The sequence below is a fragment of the Sphaerodactylus townsendi genome, linkage group LG10 (assembly GCF_021028975.2).
Source record: "Sphaerodactylus townsendi isolate TG3544 linkage group LG10, MPM_Stown_v2.3, whole genome shotgun sequence".
Lineage (NCBI taxonomy): Eukaryota > Metazoa > Chordata > Lepidosauria > Squamata > Sphaerodactylidae > Sphaerodactylus > Sphaerodactylus townsendi.
In genome coordinates, this window is record NC_059434.1 from 41766514 (window position 1) to 41787942 (window position 21429).

Consider the following 21429-nt stretch of genomic DNA (forward strand, 5'->3'; position numbering starts at 1 on the left):
TGTGGTCTGAACCAATGAATGGGGCAATGCCTGCTGCTGCTCAGTTAGCACCCAGCTGAACTCTCTAGTTTGTGTGATTCATAGTAGATTTGCACTCCTTGGGGACTACAATTCATAAGTAAGTGGGATTGTTATAGAAATCATTCATAGTAGCAACATTGCTTGCATAGTAAACCAATATACAATGATAAATGAATTCCGGCTTATGGGTTTATTCCTTTTCCAAATGTGAAGGAAAAATGATAAGCTTATAAACAATAGTCTTGATAGAAACATGTGTGACTTATTAGGTGCATCATAATGCTTTCACTAGTAGTGAAAGTTGTCCAGGAGCTCTGTTCATTTAGTCTGAAAAGTTGCATTTTGACTGAAGAAACCTGGGTCTCTATTTCCACATGATGATGAAGCTCATGAGGTGACCATAATGAAATGGCACAATTCCCTTCCCTACATGCCAATCTCAGACCCTTGTGGGAAGGTGGGTGTCCAGCATGGTGGTCAAAGTATTGAACAAAGACTGGAAAATCTGATTTGAATCCTCACTCTGCCATGTAAGCAAGCTGGATGACCTGGGGCTCTCAAGTCTATCTCACAAGGTTGCTGTGAAAATAATTTGGAAGGCCCAAATGAATATAACTGATGTTGGACACCGCCCTGAGCCCTTCGGGGGAGGGCAGAATATAAATTTGATGAAATAAATAAATAAATAAATAAATAAGGGTATAAATGAAGTTTATTATAACATATTTATAGGTTCCTCATAGGGGATAAGACAAACTGTAAATTAGAATACTATACTAGAAAACATATTTTTAGAATACTGAGGTGTTTTAATCTAACAGAAAGTCATTTATTTAATATAATATGCAATGTAGGAGATGCTGATTGCATTTCCAGCTCTGCGGTTGCAGAGCTCTGGATTCTTTTGAGCACTACTGAAACCTGCTGTTCTTTACTAATTTTTGCCCTTTTGATTGCATTTGATATTTTCTATTCTTATGAGAGAGTGGCAGAGATAAAGTATCTGAAATGAATAGATAGAAAAATGAGCTGAACCTAAACAGATTTTTAAAGAAACCTTATGCAAATTGCATTCTTGGCTGTATATCTGTTTCTGTGTCACACTTAAGTAGCAAGAAACAAGGCAGTTATTGATTATTATGGCGCAGACTGTCTAAATCCACATTTCATGGCATCTGCTTTAATTGTGCAATATGTCAAATATGATTTAGAAACAGGGCAATTCACAAAAGATGGCATTCTGCCAAGCATAGGGATAACCATGCTTACAATCTTCAGAAAGTCACTACAAGAAACTATATGTAGGAAAAATGACCTTGGGCATAATCTTCAGCTTTCTCAAAGCTATGTTTCAGTGTTCTGTTTTCTTCAATGAATCTGTCAACTTGATTTTTTTTCAAGTCAAAGTTATCTCAAATGCAAGGGTTACAGAGAAAATCATGACTGCCTCTTTGGAAGGCCTGGAGTCTTTTTGTGCATTTGTAGAGCTTTCGTTTGGGGTATCAACAATGCAAACTTATACCAGTGTAAGCCCACTGGGTTTAGGCTGAAGTAATTCTGCATAAGATTGCATTGTGAGAGGAAGCATCAGTTCTGGTCTGTGTATTCTAACATGGTCATTGAGGAAGTTCATATTTGATTTGATTCATCTTATAGGAGAAGACAAAATACTGCACTAATCATGGGGACACTATTACTTTCTCCAATTCAAAACCTTTATATTAGGTCAAAAAGGGTAAACACAAGAGCATGAGAAATCCTCCACATTTATCTGTGAGTGCTATTTTTCACTTGTCTTCTGACAATCTGTAAAGGGCTAGCTTGGAAAATGAGAAGAGAACAGTGAGGAAACTTTGCTTCTTTTCCAAAGAATCCTGCAAATAATATCACAGCCTTATGGTGGACTTGGGTCTGAGGATATAGTCTGCTTTCAGATCTGTCTCCTACCCTTTCCCAAATTCTGGTGCTGAGCAAGAAAAAAACTTTAACAAGAAAAAAATCTGTGCCCCTACTATGCTAGCAGCACTTCAAAATATGTTTACTGCTTCTGTGCCCCTTACAGTATACAACCAGTAGGGGTTGGGAGAGGTGCTTGAATTTTCTCCCTAAAATCTTCCAGTTTGTAGTTCCTTTTCCATATAAATATAGTTCCTGTTCCATACAAATGAATGGAACTGTTCTGTTTTTTATTTCATGGGGCAAATGAAAAAACACACACAACTATACAAAAGTGAGTTGTGTCTCCCTCTGAAGGTGTACTTCCTTGGAATTGTGGTCCTAGAATTGTACTGCCCAGAACTACCTACTGTATCCCATTGAGACAGGATGGATATTTGTGCTGTGCACCGCCCTGAGCCCTCCAGAAGAGGGCGGTATACAAGTTTAATGAATAATAATAATAATAATAATAATAATAATAATAATAATAATAATAATAATAATAATAATAATAATCTCCTAGTGCCTACTGCTATTTTGTTATAGATTCCCACTTCTAGTCTGTCTTCCTTTAATCATCACCTTGTTCTTGTTCCAGCTGGAATTCCAGCACAGTTATAAGATTCTCTATGAAAAAGAGAGAAACAAGTTACCCTACAGCAGAATTTGTGCAGCCTACCATCTTTTCAGCCCATTTTTGAGTTACCGGTAATACAGATCTTTATGTGCAACTCCCTCCCCCATTCTATCAGTAAGGCAGCCGTATTGCTTATTTTAAGAACCTTTTAAGAATCTGCAAGTGCTAGAGAGGGGACTGTTCATCTGAATTCTTTTGTCTCTTTCTCTCTGCACCCTGTTTCAATATCATTTTTCTCCCCCGAGGCTGTTTATGTGTTTATATACGCAATCTTTTAAAAAGAACATCTATACCTGACACCAGAATTTAATATAGCCTGATGTTAAGATTTCGTGTCTTGAAAATTGAAAGACACAAATGTTGAATTCACTTGCAAAATACAGTACTTCTTCAGCAAATATGATTTTCCCATTTTAATTGGTTTTGAAACTGAAGTGCTGAGATTTTTACAAAAAAAGAGAGAAGGTAATACCGCCTCTCGGAAACTTGAACTGAGTCAGCAATACCCCTTTTTGTAGGCTGGAGGGAGGGTCCATTGAATATAGGCCTGGACATTTTCCTCCAATAGGCCTGGAGGAAAATGCCCTGTCTTTCAACAAAGGTTTAGTGTGTGGAAATTGATAGTTTTTATGGCATGAAGGTGAACAACATTACCTGGTAAATAACATTCCATTAAGCCTCTGATAAAGGGACAGGCTGGAAGCCATGACTTTACTGTCCTCCATCCAAGATATCAACCAAGCTACCAGTTTGCCTGGACATGGGAAAAAGAAGAGGAAAAAATGATTTAACTTTAATTATATCTGAAGGGTAAACAGAACAATAAATCCTTCCCTGAGCAACACAGTAATGATACAGTCAATGGAGCACAAACTCAAGCAAATTATGTGTAGTCTTCCTCATATCAGTTCAATTTTTTTGTCCTTTTTGCACCCTCAGTTGTGAATGGGTGGCTGGGTAGATAACAGAGACAAGCCCACATATGAGTAGAGGAGGCCTCTTTCACCTGCAGGGACCAACAGACCTCAAACGGGGCATGCCTTGTTAACTTAAGCCCCTCAATGGAGCCCCCAGTTAGAATGATGTGCCACACTTTCCCCAAAAGGACACAGCCCAATGCCAAAACTGCCACTAGAAGCAGGTGCTTTGAGGCACCCAATTCCAGCCAAACCTGCTACATATGCTGCCACTCCTAGAAACCATGGAGCCACACATCATGCCCCCCTTACTGATTAGTGCACACCATCCTGCTTCAGTGAGATGTCCAGTTAATGGATCATCTGGCTTTCTGATTCAATCACAATATTAATTATCTTCTTCCTGACCACATCAACCTTCTCAGAATTGTAGACACCATGCCAGGTGTGCCTCTTCAACAGTTTGGACCAAAAGATCAATATAGTGGGAATCTGGGTGTAGAGAATGTAGATCTGCCTGTATTGTAAGGTTCAGGTCCCAGCTCTTCCAGGAAGTCATTCTCTCTAAACTCAAGGATGCAGGATAACCAGTACCAGCTTGACATGATGCAGGTTTCAGCTCACCAGTACCAACTCACTCCAGTTTCTACTGCAGTGCCCAATTCAAGAGATGTTCAGGAAGCCCTCCAGGCCAACATGTGTTGCTCAGTTAGTTGACATGGCATAACTCCAGGCCACTGCACAATGCTATGGCTGCAGATCTGGAAGGACTTCAGATGGGACACTATGACTAGATAGACAACAGGTTAGAGATCAGATTTGGATGGATGTACATGTGAACCATAGAGAATCACCACCTGCCAATGACCTGTATGCATGATTCTGGCTACAAAGGCTAGGAACTCAGAGGCTGTATTCATGTAGGCCCACAATATAGATGCTGTAAAAGAAGTCCAATACTTCCTGCATTATGGATCTTTGCCAGGATTTCCAGGAAACCCTCCATAAGGTAGGCAGCCACTGCAATATTTGGGTATCTGGCCAACAAATGGATGCAAGGTCTCAATGCAGACAGGTGTGGGAGCCTGGCTAAACCCACATTCTGCTGGATAGCCAGAATTAGTTGCTGATTATGAGGGGGCAGAGTTGGGGAATGAACCTCCTTTTCTCTTCCTGCTGTGGAGAAGGATGGGTCTCCACAAAAGGGCTATGCTGAGTCCTGATAGCATGGGCTAGAAAGCATTGGATGTGGATCAAATCACCTATCACAACCATGGTCAAATTTACAAAATACATCTTTCCTGACTTGCAAGGGCCTCTGGTAAGTCAGAAACTCATTATTTTTAAACTGGTTATAATCAAATAGAAGGCCTTTGTCAATGCTGTAGTGATATATAGTCTGAAAAATGGTAAAGGAAAGCAACTTTCAGCCTGTTTAAGATAGGAAAATATTTAATTGTTGCTCTGGATTAGGAAAATATAGTTCTTCTCATTACTACATAATCTGAGAAAAAAGCCTAATTACTGTTTGCTTTTGGAAAGAGACTGTGTGACAATATAAATGGTTTCAGTAACATCAAAATGTAGAGGAAATAGTCTTCAGTAGATAGGAGGTTTTTTTGTTACTTGTATGATTTCCCAGAATTGTATTTTTAGATTATTTATTTATTCAAAGCTGTCCAATTGCATTATTATATAAGCACATTAATGTGCATTTTAGTGAAAAACAAGTTACCATAAAACTTTTGCCAGAGAAGTTATTCTCAGATGATATCAGATGATGTTTACTATGTTCTTTATATAAATACCATATGAAGAAGCAGTTGTAAGTGAACTTTAAGTTTAAAAAACATCTTTCCTGCCTTACTTTTTCAATTATTTCTCAAGATGAAACACACTAGCTAAATGGCATTAGCTGAAATGAAATTTTATTTTTGACATTCAAGAAAACAAGCTATCTAGTAGCCTTCAAAATCTATTTCACACCTTGATCCTGCAGTTATGCATGAAAGGGTTTACACCTAGCAAACTACATTAGCATTATGTGCTAGGCAAATATGTTCTGCTTTTCTGTTCATTTCTATTGAATGTTTTTATATGCAGAACTGTCACAGTAATGATATCATCCGTCTTCAGAACAATCCAGTGAAGGAGGTAATTAATTAATATTCCTATTGTACAGACGAGGAGCTGGGGCTTGCCTAAGGCTACTCAGAAAGTTTGTGGTGAAATAGGAATTAGAACCCATGTCTCATCACATCTAAATTCAACATTTTTCTCCATTATATCACACCACATAGATATAAGCCTAGATCAGGGGTAGGGAACCTGCAGCTCGAGAGCCGCATGCGGCTCTTCTGCCCTTGCACTGCGGCTCCACGAGCAGAGCCGCCGGTCCCATCCCTGCCCGCCCTGCAGGCAGCAGGGTGGACACATCCATGCGCTTCTCAGAATGAGCGGAGTAAAAGGTAGAAAACCCCCCAATATATATAGTGTTATCTTTATTTTAAATGTCAAAAATTATTTGCGGCTCCAAGTGTTTTCTTTTCCTGTGGAAAACGGGTCCAAATGGCTCTTTGAGTGTTAAAGGTTCCCTACCCCTGGCCTAGATGGATACTAACTTTTAAATGGTTAGCAATATTATATTAATATTGCTAGCAATATTATACAATTGTCATTGATATTTTCTGTGCCAATAGAGCTTTTTAAGCTGAAGTAATGTGTTTTAGCTCATTTTGTATTTTATAATTATTATTGTGTCATCTTGTATATGTCAATAAAGGCTTTACTTACTTTAAAATATCACACCACATGAATCAATTATGCGGCTTGTTATGTGCATTGGTGCACTGTGCACATGTGAGGCCTTCCTGCTGGGCAGCACTACCTGCTGGTATGCCAAAATATGGCAACATAATGTTTGCTACTTCATACATGGAGCAGTATCAACCACTTCTTGACTCTCTGGATTTTTAGAAGTCTTCTCATCATCCATCTTATTTTAGAATTGAAGAAAGGATAGGATTGAAATGTTTTAGAAGCCAGAGGACAGTGGGATGCAACTTGAGCAAGAGCAACATTTGTTGAGTTGGAAGGACCACGAGGGCCATCAAGTCCAACCCCTTGCCATGCAAAGCACAATCAAAGCACCCCTGACAGTTGGTTATCCAACCTCTGTTTTAAAACCTCAAAAGAAGGAGACTCTATCACACTCCAAGGCAGCATATTCCACTGTCAAACATCCCTTATCGTCAGGAAGTTCTTTCTAATGTTTAAGTGGAACCTCTTTTCCTGTACTTTAATCCATTACTCCTTGTCCAAGTCTCTGGAGCACCGGAAAACAAGCTTGCTCCCACTTCAACATGACATCCTTTCAAATATTTAAACATGGCTATCATGTCACCCCTTAACCTCCTTTTCTTCAGACTAAACTTATCTAGCTCCCTAAGCCACTCCTCATAGGACATGGAATCCAGACTTTTTAACATTTTGGTCACCCTCCTTTGGACCTGTTCCAGCTTGTCAATATTCTTCTTGAATTGTGGTGCCCAGAACGGGTCACAGTACTCCAGGTGAGGTCTGGCCAATGCAGAATAGAGTGGCACTATTACGTCCCTCAGTCTAGATACTATACTCCTATTGATGCAGCCCAGAATTTCATTGGCTTTCTTGGCTGCGACATCACACTTGTCAATATCCTGTTTTGTTTTTGTGCATGTTAGTGGATGGGCTTACCTCCATTTTCTTATGCATGTCAGTGGGTATGATGAGGTATGATTCCCCTATAGTATTTATATATTATTACATACCACCTAATTTCTAGCATAGCCAAAGCTCCTCATGTCACCTGTTTGTGGGAATTAAAATTACGTGTACAATAGGGATGTTTCCTCTTGGTTGAACTTTGTGAAGTCAATGCTGTGGAATTGTCAGTCTTTGAGAATTTTAGCCAACTGAGTAGGGGTGAGGGGAAAAATTGCAACAGTTTCTTGTTAAGGTCACTAAAAACAAACAAATGTGATAAAGAGGCAAATAAAGTATATTGAGGCAAATAAAGATAAAATAATTAGAATTTATGAACCAAATGAACCAGAACCAAAATTAAGGGGATTCTTGTGCATTCTCTTAACTCACAGCCTTTACTGCTATCCCTCATTATGTTATACTAGTGAATTAAGAATAAAGTAGTGAACATTATGTTCTTACTGGGGGGGGGGGCATTGGCCAGCTTGTCCTAGCAAGTGGAAATCCCTCCCCCCCTTTCCCACACTATTGTTTCCCTGTAAGCACATTTGCACTTTATGAAAGAAGTAGAAAAACTGCTGAATTCTTCCTCCACTAGAAGGGGTCTTCTTCCAATGAAACATTCCTCAATTAATGGAATGGAATCAATATTTTCAGTGATGGCAGGATATGATTGTGTCAATTTGCCAATGGTTGTTTAAGTATAGAAATCAAATCCAAGTATTCTTCTACTTACAAATCAATACTGTATTTTATGCTGTTGCTGAGACTTTATATGGTTTTCTTTTTTAGGCGCAAATCTTGAAAGGATGTTTACATGGTGGTCAGTTGTTTCTTTTGTGGGATGCATTATACTGGGAGCACAAGGATGGCCAGTGAACGAAGGATTCAACTTCAAACCCTACCAGCCCCTTATACGATTACGTCACAAGGTAGTGATTATTTTGCTGCTCTGTTGGCTTTTATAATATGTTTGACTCCCTAGAATTTTAAGTATTGCTTTGATCAAGGTAGTGTTTGAACCCACACAGTTTTCCATTGTCTATATAATTTGAAATAGTGACTTGATGCGTTGATATTGTGGCATGTAAAATGGAAATCTTAGAAATAATAGATATGCAATATTACAGGTTAAAGACCAAGACTAAAGAAGTCATGTCATCGCTCAAAGCTGTTCCAATATACTACAGACAAAAGCATTTCCATAATTGAATCTTATTGTATAACTGAGCAGTGAATTCAAGACAAAAAACCAGAGGGCTGCTAGGAAATGTATTCTTTGGCCATCTAAGTGGGCCCAGATTCCAACTCCTTCTAGCGCAGCAAGGACTCTACTTCCCAGAAGCCCTTGCTGTAGGAAGCAATAATCCTCTCCTCTCCCCCATGGTGTGCTTATCCCTGGTGGCAGTGAGCCTTGAAAAGGGACGAAAGTGAAGGAGGAAGTAATAATCCCTTCTCCCCGCCCCTGGCCCGCCGCACCCCACCCCACCCCACCCCACCCCACCCTACCCTACCCTGGTGGTATGCTTCTCCCTATGAGGACTTTGACAAACTTCTTGGGAACACAGAACAAACTCTGTCAAGTCACAGCTGAGCATGATGAACCTGTTTGCAAAGTTAAGGGAGCCTCTCTCTCTCTCTCTGTCGCTCTGTCGCTCTCTCTCTCTCTCTGTGTGTGTGTGTGTGTGTGTGTGTGTGTGTGTGTGTGTGTGTGTGTGTGTATGGGGGGATCTGAGAAAGGAGAGCTTGTTTGCAAACTTAGGCAACCCCATCTCTCTGTGTGGTGTTGGGAATTTGAGAAAGGAGAGCCTGTTTGCAAAGTTAAGGGAATCTGCCCCCCCCCCCTTTCTCTCTGTGGGTGGAATATGAGAAAGGAGCACTCATTTGCAAAGTTAGAGGAGCCTATCTGTGAGTGCAGGTGGGGGGATATGTAAGTAAGCTTTTTTGAATAATTAAGCTAGTTTTTTGTTATCTGTGGTAAATTGTCAGGTGGAAATGGGGAGGAAAGGAAGGAGGGATTCGCCCCTTTGGTGGTTGTGATTAACCCACCAGCAGTTTTCTAGAGCCCATTGTATTTGTTCAAACAATGGGCTTTACTGCTAGTTGCATATATCAGGAAAGCAAGGACCAAAAAAAGAAATGTAATTAGAGTTATAAAATACCTATGTAGTGTAAGAGTATACTGTGTTTCTGGGCAAAGCATTTCTGAACAGGTGAAACTTAAAACTGTCTGTAGCCCAGCTTTTTAATGAAACACTTGAGTGCTGTCTGGTTTCTTTTGTCCCATGAAGGACTCATGGGACAAAGAAGAAAATTCAAGAAGAAAATTCAAACTAGTGACTAATGTGGAAATTCTCTAGGCTTGGCAGGAGGGCTATAAGATCATCCATACTACATAATACATAAGTGACAAAAACAACAACAACAACACCCATTCAGAAAGGAGTGTCCCCTGATTTATTCAAGTGTTAGTAGTAAGGTGTAGTTTAGCTACAATGCAATATAGTATGTAAATTGGCATAGCAAAGACAAAGATATAATTTCTATAAACAGCTGTGCAGCTCTCTCAATTGAGAAGGAAAGTGTTGCTTATTGCTGTCTGACTGAGCCCAAATTAAGAACATAAGAAAGAACCTGCTGGATCAGACCAGAGTCCATCTAGTCCAGCACTTTGCTATTTGCAGTGGCCCACCAGATATCTTTGGGAGCTGTGGTTTCAGTCCTCATGGCCTTTTTGATCCAACTGTAGTTTGTGGAATAGAGTGTTCTTTTTTCTAACGTGGCCACTTTTTCATACCAAATTAGAAAAGGGTGTGAAAAGGTACCCGCTTTTTTGTTTTTTGTTCTGTGCTTCTTTGCCTTTCCCCCCACCAGTGATATATATTTGTGAATCTAGAAAAAAACAAACATTGAATGCTGATTCTGAAAAGTCTAAAAGAGACTGGAATGCTGAATGACTCATACCAAGTACAACCAAATCCTCCTTCTAGTTCCTCTACCCAGAGTGCCTTCTGTCACCTGCATTATATCATCTTGAATTGATGGCATGCCATTGGCTAGAAGGCTGCCTAACACCAGGAATGCCTTGATTATTTTAGGATACATGACTCATAAGGGCTTACTCACACTCAAAATAGTACAAGAAATGTTTGTTTGGACACTAAATGTATCTGAATCAAAGTAATAAGTGGAAGGTAGAGCTATATATCTCAAAACAGTGGAAATGCCCAGGGGCTCCAATTACTTGTAACTTTCATTTGTCATGCACTTTCTTTTCAGGCATGCATCTTACCTCTACATATTATGGTGTTTGCCATGAAAACCTACAGTGAACAAATGAGAACTCTTTTTTTTAACAGTTTATAAAGTTGCCCCTGAGAGGTCAGGCCACAGACTCTTAAAAATGTAGTATAGCACACAATTGACTGAATATTTTCCCCTATCCACTGTACCATTCATAGTAATGATTTTTAAAAATCAGCATATTCTGACTCAGTAGGCTGAATTCTGATCTATGTTATGTTTCTGAACAACCAGAGCATACAGATGAGAAGGCTGGAATGTGATTTTCATTTTAGATAGAATCATAAAACCTGAAAATATGACGCATAGTTTTTATTACATGTTAAAAGGAATTTTAAAAAGAAACTTCAGGTATACCTGGCTTATTCCTTTTAAATTAAACATTTATATATGGTATTAGTTAAAACAGTCCGAGCCCTACCGTGAAGATGATAAAAAAATTCAGTGGTCTCTGTTGGAAATGTCAGGAAGATGGGTCATTTCTTCATGTAGCGGACTTGTAAAAAAGTAAAAAAGTACTGACTAGATGTAAATGCCAAAAATATTGAAGTTCAATTTTTCCATTCACTGCAGACACAATATTATTAAGTATCCTTTCTGACAAATTCCCTCCCCCCCCCCAAAAAAAAACCCTTGAAGGATTATGCTTGTATTTATTAATGGCAGCGAGAGTAACATTGCACCCAGTTAAAAAGCTGAAAGATGTCTATCTCATATTAAGCAATATTATGACATTCTCCTCAGGAAAGCTTAATAGGCTGGCAATGCTGTCCATGTGAATGAGCATGCCCGGGCCAGATCCATGTGATGGAGTCATGTCATGTGACGAGAGAGCTGAGGTGCACCTATATAAGGCAGCACCCGGCTGGTCCCAGCCTCTTTCAAGCCTATAACCCAGTGGGCGGATGCACTGGCCTTCGCTGACTCTTCCAAGGGGAATTAAGCTGCATGATCAAAGCCCATAAAAAGGAGCTTTTAGCCACAGCCGCTGTAAAAGAGTGTGGGGCGGCCCACAGGGCCTTTGTTGTATAGCATGTGGGGCCATTGGAGGGGGAGTGCCACACAGGCTGGAGGCCTGCTCTGCGTAATAGCTGTGATCTGATTGGGGCACAGCCCAGAAAGGGGGAGGGGCCTGAGAGGGTAGGCCCCTCTCCATTACAGCAAGTGGGCAGGCAAGTTCAAGGGCTGATGCTGGGCAGACCGCCCGGCTTTTCCATTGTTGTTTCTTCCTCCTCCCCTCCATCTTTACAGGGTGAAAAGGCCTAGCTGCTGTTAAGCCCGCAGGGCCTGGATAGCCCAGGCTGCCTGACCAGGGAGATATTGCTTTTTCTCAAAGCCGAAAAGGCTTTTGATAGAGTCCAGCATAAGTTTCTATGCGAAGTTCTGGATTGTTTTAATCTCAGTAGGAAATTTAAACAGTATCAGTAATATATGAATCTTTGTTAAAATATCAAGTAGCACTTCTGAAACAGTCTTATTTCAAATTCATTCTATCTGTCCCATGGTATACATCCGTGTGCTCCCTTTCTGTTCTATTATTTGCTCTTGCTATTAAACTACTGGCAATTGTTATTTGGATTAGTAAAAAAAAATCCACAGTTTCTGTAGCCAAGTTTTTGTTCTCTGCAGGCAGAGTTAACATCCTGCTCTACTCTAACACTTAAACAGTAAGATGTACTAGGATGAACGATGTATGCTGAGATTTCATATACGTTATTAACTCTGTAATCAGGTTTTTTCTGCTTCTGAATGGCCTGTAGCTGTAAATAGGACTGACAAATGGTGTTAAGTTACAGAATCAGCAGTCTAAAGTCTGTTTACATGCAGATGATACAGCTATCACATCAGCTACACCAGTGGAATCTGTTAAGGATTCCATATAAATTTAATATGATAGCCTTTATCATATAGTCCCTGGGTAATAAGGTAAATTTTCAAAAACTGAATACGTCTGCACCTAGTAAGGGAGAATTGGCAAAAAAATGTGCCATTCCCTGGAAAAATTATCCAGTTAAATATCTGGGACTTTAGATTCATTGGGGTTTATGATCTGATATAAAATATAATCGTGATAGATATACTACTGAGATCTGACCTGGTGTTGACTACCCAGGAAACAGATCTCAGGGTTGGGTTGAAAAGTGTGTGGAAAATGTGAGTTCATTGTGCACCAGTAATAAAAAAGACAAATTCTGTGCTGTGGATTATCACTAAAGAGAATGAAAACAAAATTTCAAGTATAGTTAATGGCCATGACTAGATCTATGGTGCAGCTTTATTTGGAATACTGTGTCTTTTCTGATCATATCTCAAAAAGGCTGTTGTAGCACTGGAAGAGGTGCAGGGAGTGGCAACCATTTTTGTTGTTGTTGTACTAATATTCATACAGTCTAGGACAGAAATTCATTGGTACAGCATTAGAAAAAAGATAACTGGCCACAGAATCTGGGAATGTTCATGTTTCACTTCAAACAGCACTGAATAAATGCATGTAGCAACAAGGAAAGACATAAAGCTGCGATCTGTTCCTGTTAGATTTTTGCATGCTGCTCTTGATTCTCCAGTAGTTGAAACACTGAAGGTATTTGTAAGGACATAACCACTTGGGAGACTTTTTGAATAGCTGCTGACTGGTTGCAGATCATTTATTAAGGCTACTACTCCCATAAGAAATAGCTAAAAAGTACTTTTGACATCCTTCTGAATTTTCTGTTGATGCCACTTAAGATTTGCATTCATTGTGTGCTTTCCTTCACAGAAACAGGCATGTACTGTGACATTTCTAGATTTAAGGGAATGAGGTCAGAATTGCCTCAGATAAGAATATTGAGTTACTTTGTGCCACAGGCCATAAAATATGAAAGTCCCTAGTTGTAGAAGAATACATATGTTAGAATTAATTGTAATCTTGGTTGCTGTCCTCTGAGAGAAAACTTTTCTTTCCAAAACTGACTGGACTGGCAATGTGAAGCTGTAATATAGAATAGTCTACCACAAGTACCCTACAAGTACTTGCAAAACATATAGCAATCAGTAAAAGAACATCTACCTACCAGTTGTTGGTGTATGGAATCCCTCAAGGGGCAATTTTATCACCGATCTTATTTAACATCTATACACACCCTCTTGCCTGGTTCATCTGAGGTTTGGACTGGTTCTTCTCAATATGCAGATGACATTCAGATATATCTGATGATGGAGAGTTAGCCAGATACCGCCTCCACAGGGCCAGCTGTTTAGGAACTGTGGTGGAAGAGATAAAAGAGTTGGTTGAAGCTGAATCCAACTAAGACAGAAATCAGGTGGCTGGGCTGGGAGTGGGGACCAGAGGTATAATGGGGAAAATGGCGCCCAGGGGCAACACCTGCTCTGGCTACCCCTGTGCCCCACTTACCTTTGCAAACCTGCAGGAAAACTGGGGGAAGTAGGGCGCCACAGTGGTGGGGGGGACCCACAGTGACAGGCTGGCTCCTGCCCTCCAGGGGCCAGCCTACCATCACGACGCCTGCCTGAGCCTCCCACCTGAGCTGCCTGCCACTGGGCCCTGCCCTCCCCAGTTTCACTGCAGGGAGGCTGGGGGACAGGGCTCAGCAGCAGGCAGCTCGGGCAGGTGCCACTGTGGCAGGCCAGCTCCTGCCCGAGAGCTGGGAGGTCAGGGAGTGCAGGAGCTGGCCTGTCAGCGGGGAGGATGGAGAGTGCAGGAGCTGGCCTGCAGCCATGGGGCCCACCTGAGTAGCACAGAGAGAGCCACCAGCCAGTGCCCTCCCCATGTGATCAAATATCCCCATTAACAGTACACCACTGGTAGAAACTGCATGGGGCATTCAACTGCCAGCTCTTGATGGCATGCAGTTGACTGCTGCACCCACTATCAAGAGCTTAGGTGTGCTCTTTAATCTTTAATAATGGTGACTCAGGTGGCATACATAATTCACTTGATTTTTTTCCTCTGCATCAAGCAAAGCAGTTGGCCTCCTATCTGTCCCAGACTGACCTGGCCACAGTGATCCATGCAAAGGTCACCTCTAGACTGGACTATTGCAACTCACTTTTTGCAGGATTGCACTTGGGCTTGTTATGGAAACACCAGCTGGTCCAGAATGTGGCAGTGAAGATCCTTACATGGACATTGTTCCAGACCCATATTCAACTGGTGTTCTGCCAGCTGCACTGATTCCAGGTGGAATCCCAGATCAAGTTCAGTGTTTCAGTACAGACATACAAAGTGCTAAATGATATTTAGCTTGCATACCTAAAAGATCTCCTCTCCTGATATGTCTCTTGGAGATAGCTGCATTCAGCAAATGGACAGATGCTGGAGGTCCCTGGTCCTAGAGAGATCTGTCTTGTCCCAACCATCAAGTGTTGTATTTTTTTGGATTTTCTGCAGATCCAGGGGGTCCCCAAATTCTTCAGGAATATCTGGTGGAAGGAATTGTGTCCCCTATCTGTGGCTTCTGCAGGTAGGGGGCACATGTGGAAATTAGATACTTAGATGAGTAGAGATGCTGTTCCAGACTGTACTGCTTTAACTTAGAATAAGACCCTCCTCAGTTTGTATTGCTCACATTCAAAACTGAATCTGACTGCTGATAAATAAGAACTGAAGCAGTCAAGTGCAGTCCTAAATAAAATTGTATTCAACTACCTCTTGAAGATGAATGGTGAGAAGAAGAGGAGGAGGAGGAGGAGTTTGAATTCATATCCCCTTTCTCTCCTGCAGGAGACTTAAAGGGGCTTACAATCTCCTTGCCCTTCTCCCCTCACAACAAACACCCTGTGAGGTAGGTGAGGCTGAGAGAGCTCAGAAGAACTGGACTAGCCCAAGGTCACCCAGATGGCATGTGTTGGAGTGTACAGGCTAATCTGAATTCCCCAGATAAGCCTCCACAGCTTAGGCAGCAGAGCTGGGAATCAAACCCTGTTCCTCCAGATTAGAATACACCTGCTCTTAACCACTACGCCACTCTTACCCACTAGGCCAGGTGCACCTCCCTAGGCAGCTTGCTCCATAATTATTGGGCTAATACTGAAAACTACATCTCTCATATGCAGAGCTGTAACAAGGGGTAACTGCGGCCAGGGCACGCATGCACCCTGTGCCCCGCCTCGCCCCGGAATGCCCCTGCCATGCCCCAGAATGCCCCCGGAATGCCTCAGCCATGCCTCTGCCATACCCATGCCATGCTCCCCCACCATCACACGCCCAGTGCGTCACACACCACCCGCCTCCTTGGCACTATGCCACTGTGCATGTGCCTACCAGATGGCCTTCTTTGATTGGTGGGACAGTCAGGAGGGCCTCTCTCTGCAGTCTTAATTCCTGGGCAGGAACATATGGGAGAAGAGTGACCTTCATATTCTTTGCCCCCTGGCCATGTAGAGCTTTACAAGATAAAACCAACACTTTGAATTGGACTCAGGAGCAGATTGGTAGCCAGTGTAGTATTGGTGCCTTATGCTCCTGGTAGATAGCCCTGACTATGCAATAGGGTTGGCTAATCTGCTAAGAGAAGGATAAATGATCTCCTTCAGTCTTCTCTTCCCTTTTTTCCCTTGGGTGCCTCAATTGCACAAAACTAGTGAACACTGTTTTACTTTTACTTGGGACTGTGCCCCAGTGGCGTATCTGCCTAGGGACAAGGGTACCCCTTGTCCCCAGAATCTCTCTTCCTGAGTCCGCGTGGGGGGATGCAAAATCGCCTTGCGTGACCCGAGAGAAGTCCCTGCTGTCTTAGTCGTTTTCACATGCACATCGAGCCCGAGCTGCACTTTTAAAAGCACTAATTAGAGACAGCAGGACTTCCTGTTGCCCCCAAGTGCCCTCAAACCCATCCTGGACTCCCCCATCCCTTCCCTTCCCCCCCCCTGCTGGCTGGGCTCCCCAGCCCGGCCAGCCTGCAGCTTCTCTTCTGAGCTCTCCCCTCTGGGCAGGCCAGGAAGGGCCTTGACCCGGAATCAACACCTCGGAGACCTTCTTTTAATGGCACACTGGGAGGGCCGGGACTGCAGTCTCTTCTGGCCTGCCCGGAGGAGAATGGTCAGAAAACAACTGAAACTGCCAGCTGGGAGCCAACTGGCCAGAGAATCCTGAAGGGGGTAGGTAGGCACCCTAGACCATGCCCATGTCCATGGTGACATGGGCGGGGTCGAGGGCAGTGGGGGCGGAGCCTGTGTGGTGGGGAGCGGAGCAGAGCCTGGGGGGGCATCCTGGAGACAATTTGTCTCCGTGCGTCATTTACCCCTGGTACACCTCTGCTGTGCCCTGATCCAGAACAAATAAGTTAATTGACTGACAAATTTAAAATGAAGTGTATAAATATTTTGTTTAAAAATCAGAAATACAAATCTAGTCAACTTCAGCATGCAAACAGTAATTCTGTGGTAGATTTCTTATTCTGACAAACTGTCATCCTTCTGTAAAAGTTAAAAATGAGTTGTCCAACATATTTGGAATTTTTTCCCGCAGTTAGGAGAGTGCTGTATTGCAGATGAGGGAGAACATACACTGCTTTGGAATATGACACAACAACATACTCTATGCCGTTGTCCTGAGGCAAAATAAAACACCAAAGAGAGAACAGTATTTAGTTAGGATATGTGAAAGATTTTGCTCTCTTGTGAAGAAAAAGAACTAAGCTTTGTGTGGTACTTCAGTTTTAACTTTACCTTAAATATATGCATTCCTTTAAAAAATCTTTTTGAAAAAAATCAATAAAAATCTTTTCTCTCTACCAGAGAAACAAACAACTCTGTACAGAAAGACGGGTTTCCCTTTTAACATCTGAATGAAGCCTCAAGAGATAAAATCCCCATCTTCAAACTAGATGCTTTGCCTACATCCCTTCAAGAGGGAAAAGCCAGATTGTTTTCATAAGCTTATTTTCATTTAGAGACAAGTGTTTCAAAGATAAAAAATGGCCTCATGAGGATCTCTCTTGCTGCTGGGCCACTGGTTTAATAGCTAAATAAACTAAGCGATCATAGGAAAATTAAGAAAAGACAACTTTAAAGGGGGAATAAATTATGCCATGATTTAGCTTCACTGCCCAGTTTACTTCTTATACAACAGAGTGTGGATTTAAATAAAACACTAAGACTTGTGGCCAATTGTAATGCTTCTGATTTCTTAACCAAAGCTGAGAGCCACCAAACCTCCTACTCAGTATTCACCATTGTGTAGCATAGCATTGGCACAGAGCATGGAAGTGATGAAAGCACTGGACTTTAATCTGGGTGACTCGAGTTCAAATCTCCACTCTTCTGTATGAAACTTACTGGGTGACCTTGGACCAATCACTTTGTCGCAGGCTAAATTTCCTCACAGGATTGTCATGAATTTAAAATGGAAGAGATATTGGCATGAGGTGTAAATATGATTGTTATTTTTAATCTGGGATTTCACCTCTCCTTGTGGCTTGGTGGGGTGAGACTTATGTGGACAAGGGGGAAAGGGAGGAAACCCTCAAGACAAACTCTATCTTTGAACCCAACACTATAGTTCCACCTATTTATTACATCACAAGCTAGGACCAATTATGCACAAGGTATTCATTGTGAGATGTGGGCAAATGTCTGTCACAGCATTTTGTTTCTTATGCCAATGTTTTTCCTCAAGCCCCACTTTCACTTTCCATTTTTTCTGTGGCAAGCAAGAACACTTCTAGCTTGTTTTTAATTTTCTTTGCTGCCAGAGAAGGACAGATTTGCCAGTGAGCACAACTTTGCCCCCAGCATCTCTCTGCCCAGAGCCAGCCTTCCCATTCCCTCCCCCCTTCCATGTTGCCACCTGCTTCAAGTCACAGAAAAGAAGTTCATTTACATGAGCTTAGTCAAAACACACTGACCTCTAATTCTTATATTGATATATTGAGATATCAATATACTAATAACAGAGAGTACATGGAAATAACAAGCCCCTCTGTCCTCTAGCAGCAGCAGGAAGTATGTGTGTGTGTGTGTGTGGGTATATGTGTATATGTGTGGGGAGGAGAGAAGGGGAGGGGGAGAGAATATCAGCTCTAGGATGGTACCCTTCTTTAGTGGTTCAGGGAATTGCTTTGCCTCTTTTAAGGGGGGTGTATTTTTGGAATCATAATATTGATATAAATGCAGTTTAAAGGACTAAGCCAGCAGTCTTGACTACCTAGGTGTAATGAGATCTGTGCCTTTAAGGATTACTTGATTGGTGGAGTTAAGGCAGGGGTAGGGAACCTGCGGCTCTCCAGATGTTCAGGAACTACAATTCCCATCAGCCCCTACCAGCATGGCCAATTGGCCAATTGGCCATGCTGACAGAGGCTGATGGGAATTGTGGATTCCTCATCTAGAGCTATCACAGGCTTATAGTTCCCTGAGATTAAAGAACCAGGCCTGGGAGAGTTCTCTGAAGAAAAGATCCATGGCAGGAGTGAGTGCTTCCTCATGTGTAAGCAGAGAAACACAAAGAGAGCCCCTACAAGCCCACTGTGCAGAGAAGAGTCCCAATGTAAGTGTTACATGCATAATGGGCCTAGGTGTCTGGTGTATTTTTAAGATGCCTTTGCAGAGACAGAAAACCCCAAAGAGGTTTCAAAGGATGATTTAGTCACTGTTTCAGTTTTCCCAATTTAGGAGTGCAAAAGTAATAAAACAATAATAGCTTCAGTTCTGTTTAACTGTCTGAATAGCTGTTGTTCACCTAATGAATCAAAGTTACTGCTTCTAAAATCTATTTAATTTTTATACAGGTAATGTATAAACCATGATGGCATGTTATAAACCAGTTAAAATGATTTCTGTAGAATATAGCATCCTTCATTATCTTGTATATTGCAATATTGTTAACTTTATTGACTAATTGTCTATATCCTTTGTACTAAAAAGTCATTAAAAGTGAACTTCGTGATAATGTTGTGTGCTATACTCACAACTTTTGGCTTCTGGCACCATGATGGTTGCTATTCACTTGTGGGAGAGATGACCCTGTTGTCTCCTTTTCACTCGGGTGATGTTTCTGAGAGACTGTAGCTCCTTGGATTAAAAGGTGCTATTAAAGAAAAAGGCACTGTGCTCTGCAGAGATGGGAGTGGAGGGTTGAGGGGTACTGGAAGAAAACCAGATGCCTCGGCTCTTTCACCCACTGAAGCCTACTTTACATCCTCTAGGCAATGGGACAATTGCTTAAAGCTGTAAGTAAAGCTGATTTTTTTCTGAACAAAATAAGAAATGAAAAAAGGGAGTCTCATCTATCATCATTTACTTCATCCAGCAAGAATGTATTTCTTACAAACAGGTAAATACAATTGAGTTATGTGCCTGTATTATGAACTTATAAATTTGCTATGTTGGAATGAGAGACGTTGTTTAGAGATCTATTAATGCTGAATTGCTCCTCCCCAATTTAAACAAATGAAAACTTAAGAAACTTGTTTGAAAAAGGAGTTATAATTAATCCAGACTCATGAACCAACCACAGTAAAAAGACTTGATTTTAATATAACTAAAAATCAAGAGAAAGGGAGGATAAGGAAATAATGGCTGGTTCAAAATGTAAAATGAGAGCTATTTCAGACCCAGTTATCCCAGTTTCACCAGATCAAATGCAGGGAATTGAATCTATGCTTGCATCTGTACAGAAAGATATATTAGAAATGAAAAAAAAATAAGATTGATAAAGTTGATATATACATGCACAATTTAGCAGAATTGAAAAAAAAAAGAGACCAAAGGGCTGCCTAAAGATTTGCAACAAGTCTCAGATAACTCTAAAACAATGGAAACCAAAATGAAAGTTAATCAAAAAGAAATACAATGCAAGGCTAAAGAATTAATTGGCCTGGAGTTAAGACGAAAGAAATTTGCATTGAGAATTCTCACTTTACCAGAATCAGATGGAGTTTTGAATGAGAATTCTCTACCAGAGTGAGCAAAATATATGTCTATCCTGGTTCCAGAAATACAAACAAGTGTGGGTAAAATATACCATGTGAGATCACTTGCTGCGCAAAAGAAAAAGGTGTCCCAAGGCTGCGTGATGTATCTGACATTAAGGTCAATGAAAGAAGACATACTTTGCATGCATTTTAAAAAGAGAATTCAGTATTTGGGATAGGTCTTAATAATCATGGATGACCTGCCACGGGCGATATTGGTGAAGAGGAAAGAATGAAGGTTCTTTACCAAGGCGCTGAAGAAGGAAAACATTCTTTTTAGATGGTGGTTACCAGAAGAACTAGTTTTTACGTTTAATGGAACTCAGAAGACAATCCTTCACATACAAGAAACAAGAACTAATAAGCCAGCAGTGGCATAGGAGGTTAAGAGCTCATGTATCTAATCTGGAGGAACCGGGTTTGATTCCCCGCTCTGCCGCCTGAGCTGTGGAGGCTTATCTGGGGAATTCAGATTAGCCTGTGCACTCCCACACACGCCAGCTGGGTGACCTTGGGCTAGTCACAGCTTCTCGGAGCTCTCTCAGCCCCACCTACCTCACAGGGTGTTTGTTGTGAGGGGGGAAGGGCAAGGAGATTGTAAGCCCCTTTGAGACTCCTACAGGAGAGAAAGGGGGGATATAAATCCAAACTCCTCCTCCTCTTCTTCTTCTTTAAAAGACCTTTAAAGTATAGTATATCCTGAAAGAGGTTTGGAATAAATAAGGCAAGGGGGAGTTACTGAAATCACATAAAATATACTTTAAATTATCAGAGACTAAAAGGTCTGGGAGAGCAAAAAATACATATATGTTACACACACACACACACACACACACACACACACTCACACACACACACACACATGGATTAATAATAGCAGAACTCTGGATAAAGAAGTAATATTTTGAAATAGATCATATATGTAAATATCAGTAATCAGGTCATAAAATGAAAG

General features: G+C 41.3%; 1 protein-coding gene across 4 annotated transcripts in view; it reads left to right on the forward strand.

Moving 5' to 3' along the window:
* FSTL5 (follistatin like 5) overlaps positions 1 to 21429 on the forward strand; it is a 438212-nt gene that overhangs the window by 39037 nt on the left and 377746 nt on the right. For all 4 annotated transcript variants that reach the window (XM_048509210.1, XM_048509212.1, XM_048509211.1 and 1 more), the window contains exon 2: positions 8050 to 8189. In XM_048509210.1, coding sequence (XP_048365167.1) covers positions 8067 to 8189 — 123 coding nt within the window. In that variant the 5' untranslated portion in view covers positions 8050 to 8066. The remainder of the gene's footprint in view (positions 1 to 8049; positions 8190 to 21429) is intronic.